This window comes from Carassius gibelio, chromosome A22 (genome assembly GCF_023724105.1).
Source record: "Carassius gibelio isolate Cgi1373 ecotype wild population from Czech Republic chromosome A22, carGib1.2-hapl.c, whole genome shotgun sequence".
Lineage (NCBI taxonomy): Eukaryota > Metazoa > Chordata > Actinopteri > Cypriniformes > Cyprinidae > Carassius > Carassius gibelio.
The window spans coordinates 16,411,697-16,430,277 of NC_068392.1; the positions used below are offsets into that span (position 1 = coordinate 16,411,697).

Below are 18,581 nucleotides of genomic sequence, written 5' to 3' on the forward strand. Positions count from 1 at the left end.
TGCTTAGAGACAGCCTTCCCCTTCTGCTGACCTCCAAAGCAGACCAGGAGCTGCTCAGAGCTTCTAAGCTCTGGGTGCAATCCACGCATATGAGAAGCGCTCTTACGGGACACTGCAACGACAAGGCTGGATCTGCCTCCTCCAGGGGCAGCGCTTGCAGGTTCACCACCTGGTCTCGGAAGGGAGTGGTGGGAACCTTGGGCACGTATCCAGGCCAGGGTCTCAGGACAACGTGAGAGTAGGCCGGCCCGAACACAAGGCACTCTTCACTTACCGAAAATGCTTGGAGGTCCCCGACCCTCTTGATGGAAGTGAGCGCGATCAGGAGCGCTGTCTTGAGAGACAGGAACTTCAGCTCAACCGAATCCAGCGGCTCAAAGGGACCCCTCTGAAGTCCCGCCAGGACAATAGAGAGGTCCCAGGAGGGATATAGGGGTGTCCTAGGAGGATGTAACCTTCCGGCACCCCTTAGGAACCTAAGGATCAAGTCATGCCTTAGGTGAGCTGTCGTGAGAGCGCGTCGGCTGCACGATTGAGCTCCCCTGGGATGTGGACAGCGCGCAGCGACTTGAGCCACGTCTGACTCCAGAGGAGGAGATGGCGGGCGAGTTTAGACAACGCAACGTGATCGTAGACCGCCCTGTCGGTTGATGTACGAAACAGCCGCAGTGTTGTCCGTGCGGACCAACACGTGCTTGTCCAGCACTAGCGGATGAAACCGTCGCAAAGCTAGATGCACTGCCAGCAACTCCAGGCACTCCGGCCAGTAGAAAAGCAAGGTCCGACCAGGGGCTGAATAGGCGGCCACACATCAGTGTGACGGTGACACGATGTGTACCGCGGCGCCATGCCCATCTCGGGACTCGGGACCAGTGCTGAAGTGGTCTCATATGAAGCAACCTGAGCGGCGTGACTGCGGCTGCGGATGCCATATGCCCCAGGAGCCTCTGAAAGTGTTTCAGTGGTACCACTGTCCTGCCTCTGAAGGAACTCAGGCAGTTCAGCACTGACTGGGCACACTCGCTGGTGAGACGTGGCGTCATACTCACCGAGTCTAACTCCATACCGAGATAAGAGATTCTCTGCACAGGGGAGAGCTTGCTCTTCTCCCGGTTGACCCGAAGCCCCAACTGACTGAGGTGCCGGAGCACAAAGTCCCTGTGATCGCACAACTCTTCTCGGGACCGGGCCATAATGAGCCAGTCATCGAGATAGTTGAGGATCCTGATGCCCACTTCCCAGAGTGGGGCAAGGGCGCCCTCCGCGACCTTCATGAAGACACGGGGGGACAGGGAGAGCCCGAAGGGGAGGACCTTGTACTGCCATGCCTGACCCTCGAAAGCAAAGCGCAAAACGGTCTGTGACGAGGGAGGATAGAGACATGAAAGTACGCGTCTTTCAGGTTGATCGCTGCAAACCAGTCCTGGGACTGGACGCATTTGATAATGCGTTTCTGCATCAACATCCTGAACGGGAGCTTGTGTAGGGCCCGATTCAAGACTCGCAGATCCAGGATAGGTCGAAGGCCACCGCTTTTCTTGGGCACGATGAAGTAAGGGCTGTAAAACCCCGTCCTCATCTCGGCTGGAGGGACCGGCTCAATTGCATCCTTCGCCAGCAGGACAGCAATCTCCTTGTGCAAGACAGGGGTGTCCCGGACTGCCCCCGAAGTCTCGAGCACGCCATTGAACTTGGGGGGTCGCCGGGCGAACTGAATCGCATAGCCGAGTCGGACCATCCGGATGAGCCAGCGTGACGGGTTGGGCAGCGCAAGCCACGCTCCCAGACTCTGTACAAGTGGCACCAAAGGGACAGTCGACATACCCGCAGTGGTGCAGCGATGGGGAGTCGTGCCGGAAGGCCCAGAAGGCTCTGCGTCCTGGGTCATCACAACCACACTCCCCGTGTTCCCGGAGGAACTGGCCAGAGACGCGTGGAGAGGCGTTGCGTCTCCGAACCGCGACCTCTTGGCCGCTGGCGAAAGGGGGCGTCGTGGGTGAGAATGAGGAAGCTGTGCGTCGCTCATTGTCAGCCCACGAGCCTTGCAACTCGGAGGAAGGAGAAATTGCTCCTTCAATGAAAATGTGGGTGCCACTGGCCATTCGACCAGCGCCGGAGAAGATTCTCCACCCGGCCCTCCTCCGGGGGAAGGAGTGGCGCTGTCTTCGCCATCTCCTGAAGAGCAGTTCTCCGCATCTCCGAGTTGCCCGTGTCAGGGCCGCTTAGTCGACTTCCTCGAGGACTTCGCAGCCGGGAGTGACACGGGGGGCGCCGCTCTCCTGCGTGGGGCTCGACGCGCCGGCCTCGAAGAACTCTCAGCACGGGGCGGAGCTGGTGTGGAGGACGCAGGAGGGCGCCCTCGGCGACGAGCAGGCTGAGGCACTGCCTGCGACGGAATGGTGGCAACCGGAGGATCACGTCGTGGCGAGATGTGCTGTATGGCCTCAGTCTGCTGTTGTTCTGTCAGGAACTACTGGGCACAGCCCCTGACAGCGTCGCCACAGAGGACAGCCTGGGACATGGGAGCATCGAGAAAATGCACTTTGTCAATGTCTCTCATACAGACCAGGCTGAACCTGAAACGGCACTACTGGACCACCAGAGTGGACATCGCCTACCCGAGGGACTGCGTTGTGACTTCCGTATTCCAGAAGGGGGAGGTCAGTCGCCATGCGCAGCTCCTGCATCAACCTTGGGTTGGTCCTACCCTCGTGCATTTGTTAAAGCCTTGGCTTGTTGGGTTTGCAGGATAGCCATGGCATGCAAAGCAGAGACAGCTTGGCCCGCAGCACTGTAAGCCTTGGTAGCGAGCGCGGCCGACAGCTTACAGGCCTTGGGTGAGAGGTGCGGACTATCCCTCCCAGTGGCGGCGTTTTGCCGACACAAGTGAACCGCAATCGCACTCTCCTGCTGGGGAATGTCAACACACCCCTAGCTGCCCCGCCATCAAGGGTAGTGAGGACGGAGGAACGAAATGAGCTGCTTCCGGCCGTAAAAGGGGCCATCCACGACTACATCACTTCCCCATGCACATCCGGGAAGAAAGGAACCAGAGTAAAACACGGTTGTGAGTCGCGCTCCACACCGAGAACCAATCAAACAGCCATGAGCACTCAGGGCTGGGCGGTGCATTCACCTCCATCCTGATAGGCAAGCACGGCTGTCAACTCTGGGTCCAATTCGGCAGTGGTGACAACACCCGAGGGGGGCAGCCCCGCCAAATCTTCATCCACAGAGGTCAACAGCCCATCCCCGATGCTGCAATCGACATCTGATCTCCGGCGGCAAACTGAATGACCCGTTGGGACTGCCATAAGACAGCCCAGCAAAATCACCCAGCAGCCGCACAGGACAAACACTGCGGAAGGGGTAAGAGGTTCGTGGGGCGTGGCCCGGCGGAGAAGCTCTCATTGTCACCTTCAAATCTCCCAGAGCACTAGCCGGCGGTCCTCTGCTCGAGACAGAGAAACCAGAACGGGTAGTGACAGAGCGGTCTGCTCCTTTCCCTTTAAGAAAGGGGAGACGCGATCACAGCGTTGCCATGGTCACACACACAGTGCGTGCATGAACCATCCACGAACGCGCCTTCAGCGTGCTGAATGCCCAGACACGGAAGAGAGCGAACGTGGCCGTTGTCAGAGAACAGGAAACGACCGCATCCAGAAGGACGAAACGGCGTCTTGAGGGCGCCCAGGGGAATCGCTGAAAGGGACACCGCTGTTTGCGCCGTACCGCCAACCAGAACAGCTTCCCGACACAGCAGATGAATGGCTTTGTGGAGTATAACAGCTTTCATACAACCACTCGGCTCCGAAGCAAAAATCTAATGAGTGGATGCACCTGTCGCCCTATTTATACCCGTCGGCACGGGAGTGGCTCAGGTATGTTAATCCACTAGCCAATTTTCATTGGCGTTTTCTCTTAAATTCAGAGATGATTGGCCTCCCAAGTGAGACCCCATTTGTCGGTCGACATAACTCGTAGTGACCGACAGATAGGGAACTAATATATATATAGTGTTATAACAATAATAGAGACAATGCTGTTTACAATTTTTTGTTAAGTTTGACAAAAATATTTTAGCAATGTAATTTGAAGTAAATTAAAAAATAATGTTTTAAAAATGTCCACTTTCTTGTTGTGCTTGAATGTTAAAATGGCCCTCGTATGTGGTGTCAATCACATCAATGGCCCCCAGCCAATTTGAGTTTGAGACCCCTGCCCTAATAGCTTAAGAGAGAGAGAGAGAAAAAAAAAAAAAAAAAAAAAAAAAAAAAACGATGACATACCAAATATGGAAAAAAATGTCAAAAGATTGAAAAGAGAAAGCAGTCAAATAAAAATTGTAATTAGTATTAGAAACACTCACGCAGCATAATTAACCAGTTTTATAAAATGTTATGCCAAAATAATAAAACACAAAGTACAGTTATAATTGTAGAATGGAAATATAAAAACCTCAAATTTACGGTGTTAATAAATATGGAAATTCGTCAACAGTGGTTTCATTAAAATTGTAAATTGTGTGTTGGAACAAACGTGAAACTCATTTCCTTTTACTTTTTAATATCTAATTTATTTAAATTGTTTTTGTTATTTATCAGCTTAGATTTCTGCCACAATTCTGAGTGCAAAAGTTCATATTTTGAGCTGACAAAAGTATATTTTACACACACACAATCTGAGTTTTGTGGAGAAAATGTTTATCTCGCAAAGATTATTTTGAGTATTTAAGTATTTAGAGTGCACTAAAGTCAATTTTGCATTTAAAGTATGTGTTTGGATATGTAAGTAAGTAAAATTTATTTATATAGCACTTTTCACAGATAAAAATCACAAAGTGCTTCACAATAAAATGTAATACAATAACAGTTTGTAAGCATTCTACAAAATACAAACAGCAAACACAACAAACAACAATAAAACCCCTCAACTAACCAAAAGACTGCTTGAATAGTCTTCAGTTGTTTTTAAAATAATCAACTGAGTTTACACAACACAGAAAAAGAGGCAAAGCATTCCACAGCCTAGGAGCGACTGCCTGGAATGACTGGTCCCCTCTAGTTTTAAAATGAGGACGAGGAACAACTAAAGCCTCTGATCTAATGACCTGAGACTCCGGGTAGGAGTATGAAACTGTATCAGGTCAGTGATGTAGGTAGGGACTTGCCATGCAAGGCTCTAAAAGTAAGGACCAGGATTTTTAAATGAATTCTATACTGGACAGGTAACCAGTGAAGTGCTACTAAAGCCGGTGTGATGTGTTATCTTTTCTTAATGCGAGTTAAAAGCCTTGCAGCAGAGTTCTGAACAGCCTGGAGACGATAAAGCTCCTTCTTACTCAAACAAGTAAAAAGACTGTTACAGTAGTCTAAACGAGAGTAGATGAATGCATTAATGATCATCTCCAACTCACCCTTGGTCACAAATGATCTTAATTTGGAAATGTTCCTCGGTTGGTTGGACAGACGAGTCCAAGTCACCAATATGTTGAATTATCTGTAGGATTTTTCTTTCAGGGGCGATAATTAGTGTTTCTGTTTTGTCAGAATTCAAAAGCAAAATGTTCTCACATAACCACTGTTTGATACTAGTCAGACAGTTGATTAAGGAAGACGATTTAAAGAACTCAGTTTCCTTAAAGGAACAATACAGTTGGATATCATCTGCATACAGATACGATAAGGTAAGATATAGGTAAGATATAGGTAAGATGTCGCTAAACTGACTAATTATCTGACCAAGAGGAAACATGTACAAGAGGAACAAGATAGGTCCCAAAACAAAACCCTAGGGTACCCCACACAACAACTCTGCAGTTTCAGACATAATATGTATAACATAAACACTAAAACTTCTAACAGACAGGTAGGATGAAAACCATTTTAAAACTGATCCAGACATACCAACCAGATCATGAAGTCTATTTATCATAATATTATGATCAATAGTGTCAAAAGCCGATGAGAGGTCCGATAAAACCAGCACTGTACATTCTTTCGAGTCAGCTGACATCATAATATCACTCGAGACTTTAAGTAACGCCGTTTCTGTGGAATGCTTTTTATGGAAACCAGACTGGAATTTGTCAAATAACTCTTGTTTCTCTAGAAAAAAGGGTGAGTTTCTCTGCTACAACCTTTTCTAGAATTTGTAAATATTGCATTTCTAGCAATCTCAGGATGTTCTGTAATTGGCAAACAAAGTTAAATCTTTTTTTATTTTTCTTATTATTCTTACTCAAATTATTCTTATTGTATTTTTCTAGTGCTGAAATAAATCACTTATTTGAAGTCTAAGTTTCTGTGTAGTGTTTTATTACTGAAAGAAACTATGCAGTGGTATGTTTACTGACTAAATCGTTTGTAGAAGCCTTCAATACTATTGGGAGATATATTTTCTTATATTTGGTGGGTGGGGGTCTAGACATAGTCTCAGAAAAAATATTTGCAGGAGTCTCATTTTTCATGATATCTTATTCAGATTTGAAATAGGAACTCACGAGACATGTGGCTTTCAACCCATTACTTTTCTAGATTGCTCCAGGACTCATTTCATGTATTTTTAGATCAAATAAAAAATATTTAAGTGTGGTAAAAAAAAATTCAAGGCACTTCAGTGTATATATAACTTGTGTAATATATAATATATAGTGTAATATATAATATTTTTGAGCATTATCAAATCTGGTTGATAAAAAGTAAAGCCCAAAGGTTCTTCTTTCCAAAGACACCAGAATTATGTTTGTAACACACTGAAGTAGGAAACTATTACAATTATAAGTTAGGTAGAGCACTTCAGCTGTGAATCCCATAATGGGGGGGTGCTGGCTAACAGGTTAAGGTGTAGCCTATGAGCTTCGAGCTTAGAAGATTTCCAAAGATGCTCCTTTTTTCTAAAATGTATCCTAAAACTTTGGATAACTTCATCAATCCAAGGACAGGTTTTTTGTGGGACACAGTGCTTAATTTAATTGGTGCCACTTTATCTAAAATTGATAAACACTGGCCATTAAAAGACTGGATAAGCTCATCAACATCAGTGCATCCCATCAGAGAACTTGAGTCAAATAAGGTAGAGAACCTCTCGGCAGTGTCATGATTAATCATCTGCCTTTGTTTCATAATTCTCTGGGGCAGAGGATCTTGAGGAAAGTTGATATTAAAAATCACACAGCTATGGTCACTCACATGTACATCTTCCACATGTGTATTTACTATATCTAGACCAAGAGAAAATACAAGGTCCAGGGTGTGACCCTTAATGTGTGTCGGTAAAGTAACACGCTGAATGAAATTAAAAGAGTCTGTAATAGAAAGGAGATTAGCAGCTGTGTTGCATGTTAAATCATCAACATGTAGGTTAAAGTTCCCAATAATTAAAACCTTCTCAAGTTTGATGATAGATGATAAAAAGTCAGTAAGAAAGAAACCTGCCGGGCCAGGAGGACGGTAAATTAACACACTGTAAAAAGCATTAGAAGAGCCTACTTTGAGAATCTATGAACTTTCCCAGCTTTCAAAGAGTCTTTCCATAGACACTCTGATGTCCAACAACGAGCATCGATCATAAGTCCGAGCAGCAGAGACACAATAGTCAGACGATAGGGCTGATTTGGCTACATATAGGGAGAGTACAAATGTAAAAAGTTGACACAAATGTTATGCAGCAACAGCCAAGCCAAACAGGGGGCCATCTTGAACATCATGATTAAAAAATTTACAGACCTTCTTTTTTGCAAATGCAACGTTTTCCTATCTTGCTCCCTTGATGCCCGCCCTCAGTGCTCTCTTGCTCTCTAAATGCCAACAACTCAATTGCTCATCAGAACCCAATGTTACAATATGTCAATTCCAGCCAATCAAGAGACGAAGCTGCTAAATTCGGATTGGCTGCCCTGACAGCAAAATCACAATATTCCTTGCATTACCACGACAAAAGAAGAGGAAAAATACAATACCATTAATAATTAATAATTATTTTGCAAGTTGATATTCTGATCATATTTTTTCTAAGCACATTTGATCAATTACATCAATCTTAATAACTACTTTTAATCTTGTATTTAATCACTTATAATCTATATATAATTGTTCATAAAGGCTGGAAGTGAAAAACACCTTATATTAATGAGTGCATGATGGTTGCCTCAATGCCTTGGTTGTCCAGGCAGCCGAATCAGGATTGAGCAGCCTCATCTCTGATTGGCAGAAATTATGTCACACGGAAATTATTGTGTGGAAGAAAAATCTGCACAACCAACCAAGAGAACCAAGAATGGTCTGGCTGCAGACTTGCATTTGCACTGTCAGACACTTGCACTTCCGCTAGTGACGTCACTTGTAGTCTTTATTTATTTTATTTATTTTTGTCCTATTTATTGATAATTTTTTGTTTGAATCTCTCAGCATGTTACAACAGTAGCTAGGTGGTGAAGACAAGAAAAAAGAAACTAAATAACAATGTCACTTGCAATCCTTAAACCTATTTTAGTACTATAACGTTCATGGTCCTGCAAGAAAAAGAATCTCATTCTGTGCTAATGTTATGAACCCAGGTAAACCGAAGGCTTGAATCAAGGGCAATCATCCCCAATGACACCATTACATAGAGCACAAAAGAACCAGTGAAGCGTTTTCTTCAGCCAGTTTATTGAATCGAACTGTCCGAAAGAACTACTGGTGATTCGAAAACCGATGCAACCCATTCTTGACTCGTGGTCGCGTCAGTATGTTGTTCGTTATCTGCTTTGTTTTGAACTCTCTCTCACAACAGACACGGAAGAGAAAACAATACTGTATAAAATCGTAGTTTTTGCTGGTTTTGGACCAAAATGTATTTTCGATGCTTCAAAATATTCAACATGGTCCTCTGATGTCACATGGACTTATAAAATATCTTAAACTGTGTTCTGAAGATAAACGGAGGTCTTACGGGTTTGGAACGACATGAGGGTGAGTTATTAATTACATAATTTTGCTATTTTGGTGTACTTACCCTTTAATGAAAATGAAAACAAGATTATTTTTCTCACCGGACCACTTTCAACTTCATCATACAAAAACATGAAAAAAATAAAATAAATCACGTCTTTTTATAAGGGACCTGCAGATTAGGAGGCTGCATTCATTTGCAGATTTCCAGTGTGGTTAGATGCATTGATAACACACATATTCTCACCATCGCACCTTCTAACCTGATTACTGAATGTAATGGAAGAAAGCCAGATGGAAGGGTAGTGCAAGATATATGCCATTACCACCACCACAGCTGTTGAATAAACAATTTATTTAATCTTTATGTTCTACAAATACAACAGTAACAAATTATTTATTTGATCCCTGTTGGATTTTAATATTGGTATTGTGGCCATTTCTTCGTCTGTCAGTGCTGCTGGTGCTGGTTATCTTCAGAGAGGATGTTACGGTTACTTACATACCCTGAATATAACCTTCAGTTTTCGAAAGGTGAGGTTATTCGCTCGCTTATCCTCAAACACACCCGGGTGTGACACATAACCTGCTTTTTGTAATAATCCCCGGGTGAGCAAGCTAGTGAAACGTTGCATGCGCAAATGAGAAGGTCTGCAAAAATCCAAAAACTTATTTTAATTGCAAAATAGATTTTTGTGCGCTCAAAATACTTTCTTCTTTGCGAGACAAAAATTTTCTCCACACTCAGGTCGTACACGTGCAAGTCACACTTTGCGCGCTCAAAATACGATCTTTTGCGCGCAGAATTGTGGCAAATGCTGCATTTCCTCTTGGGAAGTTCGTACTTACAAGTTAACAAGTCGGATGCGTTCAAGTCAGTTTAGTCAGTACAAGATGGCCGGTGTACCTTCTTTAAATAAATGACAAGAAAATACAACTGTGTTGTAAACTCTGCTTATAGAAAATGAAGAGCAAAGAATTTGCATCAGATGTTTTGTTTTTTTGTTTTAAATAATTTATGAAGCCACTTTAATCTGTATCGCATACAAACTTATTAATTGCCATATTCAATCCCGTCTATCAATTTCAACAACAAAAGTTACAGTCAACAGACGTTGCATCCATCAATCAATCGATTCTTTCATCTTTCTCATTGACACGCCCCCAACTCAAAAACTCGAGCTTAAAGAAAATTCTGAGTTTCCCACTTGTAATTATGACTTTGGGGTGGCGTTCATGTGCGTTTAACTCGTAAATACGATGCAGCCGACTTCGACCACCCAGCAAACATGAGACTTCTATACAGGGATGGACTGGGACTAAAAAACAGCCCTGGACTTCAAATCAGCGCGCGTAAACTCAACAACAACAATAACGCCTGGCATGAGTGTCACAAGACTTTAATTGTGGCTCATGATACTATATCATTCAAATTATTGCAATAGCATTGATGTTGAGCAGATGTTGAGCTGGAGTGGGTGTCTTTCTCTGCTCTTGGTCTAAACTCAACCTAAATAAACAAACGATGGAATGGATTGTCCATGCTGTCTTAAAATGAATTTATTACTTAATAATCTTAATTTATGCAGTAATTAATCTTACCGCACAAATAATAATACTACATCTAAATGAAAATACACCATTACAAATGTAACTTCTGTATTCAAAATCTTCAAAGTTTGTAAGTATTAACTGTAACGTTACCAACATTTTTAAAAGAAAAAGCACAACATATTTCTTTATATTAGCTACTGCATGTGACATTTTACAGCTACAATGTTGAAGCTCCTGCGTCTATACGAAGTGCAGATCAAGTCTAAATTGTGTCGGTCGGTCTGGACCATATATGGATGTCTACTCGATGTGCAAATCCGGTTCATATCTGGACATCAAATTGAGGTTCAAAATTTGACCTTTGGGCTAAGGATTTTCTTGGACATCTGTAGAACGTGCAGAACAGGTTCAGGAAATCGACATAAGTTTTTTTTTTTTCATATACATATAAACACAAAGCAATCCTTTGATTTCTACATAGGCCTAATTAAAGTACCATAATGTGACCATATAAAATCTTACATGGATTTATTTATTTATTTGAGTTGTATTTTTTACTGGAGCATCGACTGAAATCGCAGTTTACATCTGTATTAGATCTATAAATTAAATATAGTTAAAGTTAAATAGATTAAAATATATGAACGTTTTTTTCTTGGACATCTGTCTGGACATCTTTTCTTGGACATCTGTAGAACGTGCAGAACAGGTTCAGGAAATCGACATAAGTTTTTTTTTTTTCATATACATATAAACACAAAGCAATCCTTTGATTTCTACATAGGCCTAATTAAAGTACCATAATGTGACCATATAAAATCTTACATGGATTTATTTATTTATTTGAGTTGTATTTTTTACTGGAGCATCGACTGAAATCGCAGTTTACATCTGTATTAGATCTATAAATTAAATATAGTTAAAGTTAAATAGATTAAAATATATGAACGTTTAATATATTTAAATAGATAATTAGATTGAAATAGTATTATATCATATAAAATAATAAATATTTAACACATAGATTTAAATTAAATGAAATACAGTGTATTTAAACGTGCGCTCGCCACGAGGGGCATTAACGTGATGTTACGTTAGTCATGTAAACGTGATGGCAGAAAAAAATAACATAAACGTGATGGCGTAAACAATCATGAAGACAGAAGAATTATTCAATTTATTGCAAAAGACTGAAGATATAACTACCGTTATCCTTTATTTATAGCTACGTTGAGGACACATCATAATCCTACAGAGATACCTGACTAACGAACAACCTTCATTACAGGACGGAGCTAATTAACGTTAACGTTACTTGGAAATTCAAACAGAAACGGTCATCTGACTACTGGTGTTGAGCTAAGGTAAGAATAAATGCGCTTTTATTCATCGTTTTATCAATCTAATGTTAAATTTCACTTCAGATTGATATTTCAAATTATTTATTTGGATTAGAAAGATTATACATTTTCAAAATCTTCTTTTTGTAATTGTACACATCCCTGTTGGTTTATTTGAGGTGGTTCAAGTTAAGTTACAGTCTGAGGTTGAATTATGATGATCTTTTTTAACTTAGTTATTAAAATTGGTCACTAAAACAGGTAACCGTAACTTTTTCTTGATCAAATAAAGTAACGGTTTTGATATTTTGTATATATTTTTTCTACTTTTCAGGATGGGAACAGCAACAAAAAAAGTTTGTGAAAAAACTTCTGATTCGTAATCTACACACTCTACTGGTATCACTACTGACACCTAGTGGTAAGTTTTCGGAACGTTACTGGCAAATACAAATACATTCTGTCACTACATTAACAATAATGTAAGATTTTCTAAACTTCATCTTGTGTGAAGTGTTCGTTATTGTATTAAAACAGCCTTTGTGGTGTATCCTGGATGCTCATGCTCAGCCTGTGAAATTAGGCACTTTAAGCTCTAAAATAATTTTTAAAATCACGTTTTCAAATGATTTTTTAAAGACAAAAAATCAGTCTGGCAGAATTCTGATCATATAAAAATGAGCATTGTGAAACTATATTTATATTTATGATAATCAGTATATATTTTCAGGGAAGTTGGTGAAGACAGAGAGCTGTTGTGACGATAGGACAGTTCCTCCTTCCACACCAGACTCTGCTGTATATGGATGCCTGTCCACTAGCACAGGACATTTACAACATTTTGGTGCTAGGGTCTCCTAGCAGAGAAGATTTTTCAAGGACACCCTCAGAATTACAAGATTTTAAGGCTTAAAATTATTGTGGGTTGGAGTATAATGAACATGATATGATTGTTTTATTTATTAATTTCGTTTTTTTTTTTTGATGATCCCCATTTTTAAATAATACATTTGTTTAATAATACAGCACAATATAGGGCTAAGTTGCACCAGGTCAGGAAAAAACACATAAGTTGCATAATTTAAATACTGATAAATAAAACAAATGTAAAGAAACTTAAACACTATAAACACTGTAAAGATTTTCTTTTCGCTCACTTCGAATTATTTAAATTGAATGCTATTCAAAACAGAACAAAAACTCAAATATTTAGGCCTATAATAAACTAATTCTAGTGCCAATTGTTACAAACAGTATTTATTTTGTTAAATAAAGAAACCAAACAAAATACACTTGCCATCTCAGTTTACTGTGAACCTCATCCTGAAATGTAGAAAACAGTGGTACAGACAATACTACTGTGTACAGACTTGTCACACAGATATGAGAACAATATTTAGAGAAACTTGCAAGTGCCCACTTTTATGTTTACGTTGTGCTTAGGCTTTTTGACATTACATGCATTATATAAGTTACTTTGGAATAATTCAGCACATCTCAGAAAATTCAAAAATATGACTTGTAGTCTGGAAAATATGGTAGGCTATATATTATTTTGTGGACCCATTTGCTTTGATCCTGAACCCCAGATCGAAAACCCTTGCATTGTAGTATAATGTGTTTATTATTATTATTATTATTGTGCATGCAGATAATATTTAGGCCCACGGACACTTGACTATTTCATGAATAAAGAATACCATATTTAAGAATTTTATGCTAATTGCAGCAGGGCCGTGCACAGGGGGGCGGCCCGGTGGCCAGAGCCACTGCCCCTCTGCCCTCATCGACTGAGGTGCCCCTTTTCCCCACCGCTGCGCTCAAAGCATTCCGTTGATTCTGCGAATCCGCTCCAGGTTTTCCCGCTCGCTCCGCAGCATCACTCACAGTATGTGTTTGCGGCGCTTGTGAACACGACAGTTCACGAAAGCTGTCGCTTTAACAGCTAGGCTATGCAAGACAGTGGTTGAATCTGCGAAATTAGTTAGTTTTTTTTTTTTTTTTTTTTTTTATGTCGGTAATGTTTTGTGCTCTTGGTCTTCTACTAGTGCTAACAACTTGTACAACATATCCACGTTCTAAGAAGCTGCTTGTCTAATCAAATTATAATTGTACTCTTGATCAGATCAGATCTAATACAAATAACTACATTTTCTGTTGTTGGCACACTTTGTAGACAAGGCAACCATAAAAAACAACAAAAAAACAATGCCTTCACAAAAAAGAAGACGGAGACAGAGAGAGAAAGAGAGAAGGGAGGCTGCTAAAGGCAGTTCAGCATTGCAAACATGGATTCAAAGCTCCAGCAAGCCAGCAGGTAAATCATCATATAGAACAGTTAGCAGACAGTTTGTCTGTTTAATTATTGTAAGTATATCTCCCATTATAATCACTTGTCTTAGTTGAGACTAACACATCATAGGCTCTAAATGAGTTGTATATATAGATTTAGGCTGTATGCTAATATGAAATTAAATGTCTATTACTTATTACTCCATTGAAGATGAGGCAGAGGCAGGCTCAGAGAGTGAGGGAGAGCCCATTCAGCATCAGCCAAATCAGACACTTACAGGTAAGTGTTGTTAAACTGGCTGACAATAAAGGAGTCTGAATATGCTAGAGTTTTATAACAAGAAAGATAGACATTAAATTATTTGAATGGAAGAGTAATTATATGACAAGAACATACATTTAATTCGCACTAAAGCCTAACAATTGTATTTAAAATATGATTGTAACAGGTTTGTTATTCATTCTCTATATTTAGATGAAAATACCTCAGAATCAATTCAACGGAGTAAAAGTGAAGGTCTTGGAACTGAGCCAGAGACAGAAAAAGTTCAGAATGAGATAGAAAGGCAATACAATGAGACAGAGAGGGAAGAGAACAGGAAGAAATGGAGAGTGAGGCAGCCACAGCCATGTATACAACAGAGAAAAAGCCAGAAGACTTTGAGTTTTTGCTTCAGTTACAAAATCCATCAGATCCTGCTCATGTAAAGAAATACAATGTAACATACAAATTTCAAATTCAGTAGGACCCTGTCGTCCAATTTTGCTGTTCCCAAAAAATGATCAAGGACGTTCGTTTCAGGGACAGTGGTATGAAGAACACCCCTGGTTAGAGTATTCTCCTGAGAATGATGCTATGTACTGTTTCAGCTGTAGGCTTTTCATGAATGATGAAAAATGTATTTGAGCGTGTACTGTCTTCTTTTTTAATTGTACATTTTGTAATAACTGGATAATTTGTGTTAACAAGCAACCACCCCCTTAGTGCCCCTTTTTTTGGTTTAGGCCACTGCCCCTCAAAATGTCTGTGCACGGCCCTGAATTGCAGTTAAAAGTGAAGCTCCAACAGGTGAACATAATGTGTGGACCCAACTAAACTAAATAGTTTGTTGTTACTTGTTATCCACTGTATAATGAGTGAAATTTAGTTTATTTTTATGTTTTTTGTGTGAACACACTGTTTCTTCAAGTTTATTTACAAGTACAAAAATAAATTGCATGCAAATAAACATGAGATTTAATTGAAATCTCAATGAATAATAAATGAATGCAGCCTAAGAGTGTTTATTTTGTCCAGACGTTGCATCCATTGATCAATCGATCCTTTCATCTTTCTCACTGACACGCCCCCAACTCGAAAACTCGAGCTTAAAGAAAATTCTGAGTTTCCCACTCGAAATTACGACTTTGGGGTGGCGTTCATGTGCGTTCGCAAATACGATGCATCTGACTTCGCCGTCTGACTGAGAGCATAAAAAATGATTACTGTACATACCTTACAACCATGACTCTCGTATGTGTCTGCTATGTGTCGTTTGTCCTAACGTTACCTAAATTTAAGCGAAGCGCGATTAAAAATGAGAAAAACAACTAAAAAAATCAACGTTAGCTACAGTTTACTCTGTCTTCTTTCGCTTCTTCAGAGTACAGAAAAGTTCTTTGTCTCGCGTGACTGACTTCCCCTCGACCAAGCGCAAAGCGCGCAAAGTAGGGTTGCCAGGTTTTTGTAAAACCCACCAAATTGTTAATCAAACATTTCCCAAAAATACCCCAATTTCGAGGGGGGAGAAAGTCTGTGAATTTGGCAACACTGTATAGCATGCAAAACACAACTGGTTGCATGTAAGCACACACAAAAAAGGAACAAGATGTGTCCCAAAAGGAAAAGCGTTTCTCAAGTACGCGAACTGTGGACTTGCATCCCTGGCAGCCGGGCTCGGCAAATTCGCCCCAGGAGTATAAACTCCAAGGACAGGAAGACTAGTCCGTTATTTCTGGAAATGGAACCAAGTAAACCATGTTGCAGCCTATCGAGGCGGGGCTGCACATACTCTGATGTGCGTAGTTGGTGTAGGACGGAGTAGCTACCCAGCAAACACAGAACGTTGTGAGGACGTCGCCAGTTAGTCGTCATTTGGTCAGCGCGACATTACTTTATGGCAACGTTGTGATGACGTCGTGGTAAAGTTCCATTTTTTAAATCTTTGCTAACTTCCCAGAAACGTCGTGGGCACGTACTCAAAAGACGTCGCTAGTTAGTCCCATTGGGGACATTGTAGCGACGTGGTCAGCTGGTCTTCAGATAACTTTTAATATTATTGCACTAGATGTATTATTATTATTAAGATACCATTTGAACAGCATATTCTTTGGGAAATATACAAATAAAATAATCAAGCATGTTAAAATAATTATATATATATGCCATCAGTTTAAGAACAATAAAATAAACAATTTACTTAGCAAATGGTGATAATGTTTGTTAATGAAAGAGAGTACGGGACAAATTAACATTTAAACCTTAAACTAGCAGCGCACGTCACTTTCTGAGTGAAGTGCGCGACGTGCGCGACGTGCGCGTGCCCGTCATTTTGTAACGGTCAACTTCCAGCGGACGGACACGGAGGAAAGGTAAGTCCTATAAATCTACTTTTATTCATAGATTTTAACTGATATAACGTTAAATGCCATCAAAGATGAGTAGTGTTTTGTATTTTTGTAGGTTTTCTCTTTCAATTTAATAAATAAATGCTCTGTTTGGTTAATTAGCTCAAAAGCAGTCTCAGAGGTGGTCTAAGGTAACGGTAACTGTTAAAATCGAATATAACCTTACCTGTTTTAAATTATTTGAAATTTATCACTATAAACTATACAGTGTTAACTTTCTAATAATTAAATTTTTAACCGTAGTAACGTTAATTAGTTTGTTTGAATACCTGCTGCTCGAGCTTGATGATGCTCATGCTAGCCATGCTGTGAACTTGAATATAAACCGATAGAACTTTAAATATAAAGTTTAACATTAATTAGACCGAGGCTGCCGAAATCATGTTCAGTGTAACGTTATGTGGGATTAATAATTTCCCCTTTTCTCCCTCAAGTGGCAGGCTTGTAAATTCTGTCATCTGTTCATTATTGGTGTTGATGGTGTTTTTCACATGCATGCTTTTTAATGCTAGTTTAATTCTCAAATTGATCTGATACTTTCGTTTCACAAAAAGTAAACAAATTGTCCACTTTCTTAGGGCCTGACAACCACCAGTTGAGTCCATGATTCAGTGAGTTCCTTATAAGGAAATATATTTGTTACCACCTAGTAATTTAAATGTATTATTTATTGCTTTAAAAATGAACACATATATTTATCATCAGGGAAAGAGACAGTCTGGGCAGCAGCAACAAGACAACTATTACAAGTAGAGATGGGTTTCAAGAACTGGTACTAATTTGGTTCCTGACTTGTTCAGTACTGAAAACATTTACATAAGGTACAGGATCAATAGTGCTGCTATCAGTATTCTTGTAACATTGATTCATTACCCTTTAGACACAACCACATATCCTCCAAATCATCTCTGCGTGGATGGCAGCAAGGATCCAGGATCAAGAGATCATTCTTCATGGAGACTGTTCCACAGGAAGCAGTTTCTCCTGGGTGAAAAACTAAACCTGGTTGTTTCAGTATCACTCAGGCAAGACTAAATACTTTTAAATTGATTTCAGTTGGTTATGTGTTTCAGGTCATCCTGACCATTCTGCTGTCCTGGATGTAAGGCCGTGCTGGAACTACATTTCTCGTTGTTGAAAGATTTGTGCAGCGGTATCCAGACATATAACGCCCCATCACACGGGGCGTCAACACCTCTCGTTTACTTTTAAATGAAGTGACGTCAAGGATGGTGAAATTAATTCTAGAAATTAATTCTAAATAGAAGTTGAAGACTTCTCAAGCGCCAATGCAGCCGTCCTCCAGTCAGAACATCTTATGCAAATACCCTAGCGCAGACGCAAGCCAATCAAGTGCATGCAATACCAGAAAACTAATGTGATTGGCTGTCACTATGAGAAGAGACAGTAATTCTGATCCGATATCAGTGTCGTTTTTTGCAAAAAAAAATTTAAATCAATGTAGAATTTTCTATACTTCTGTGTAGGGATGTCAATTTTCAATCATTTCCATGATCGATCGTCGTTTAAATTAATGATCAAATAATCGATTAATCGTTAACCTTAATGCTGCAGTCTATTGCAGTAACACCCAGTCACTGGTATGACAGGATGTGCAAAAGTGTGTGTGTGTGTGTGTGTGTGTGTGTGTGTGTTTGTGTGTGTGTATATATATATATATATATATATATATATATATATATATATACAACTGTAAAATATATATTTTACAGTAAAGACCAAAAGTTTGGACACACCTTCTCATTCAAAGAGTTTTCTTTATTTTCATGACTAT

The 18,581-nt window shown here is 40.4% G+C and overlaps 1 protein-coding gene across 2 annotated transcripts in view; it reads right to left on the minus strand.

The window, feature by feature from the left end:
* The window catches only part of LOC127942643 (CD276 antigen homolog), a 47,278-nt gene that overhangs the window by 16,663 nt on the left and 12,034 nt on the right, over positions 1–18,581 (minus strand). The window contains exon 1 of one of the 2 annotated variants that reach the window (XM_052538499.1): positions 15,615–15,816. The exons of the other annotated variant lie outside the window; for it this stretch is intronic. Within the exon in view, the coding sequence (XP_052394459.1) occupies positions 15,615–15,625 (11 nt within the window). The 5' untranslated portion in view covers positions 15,626–15,816. Of the gene's footprint in view, positions 1–15,614; positions 15,817–18,581 lie in introns of those variants that run through there. 2 annotated transcript variants of the gene reach the window in all.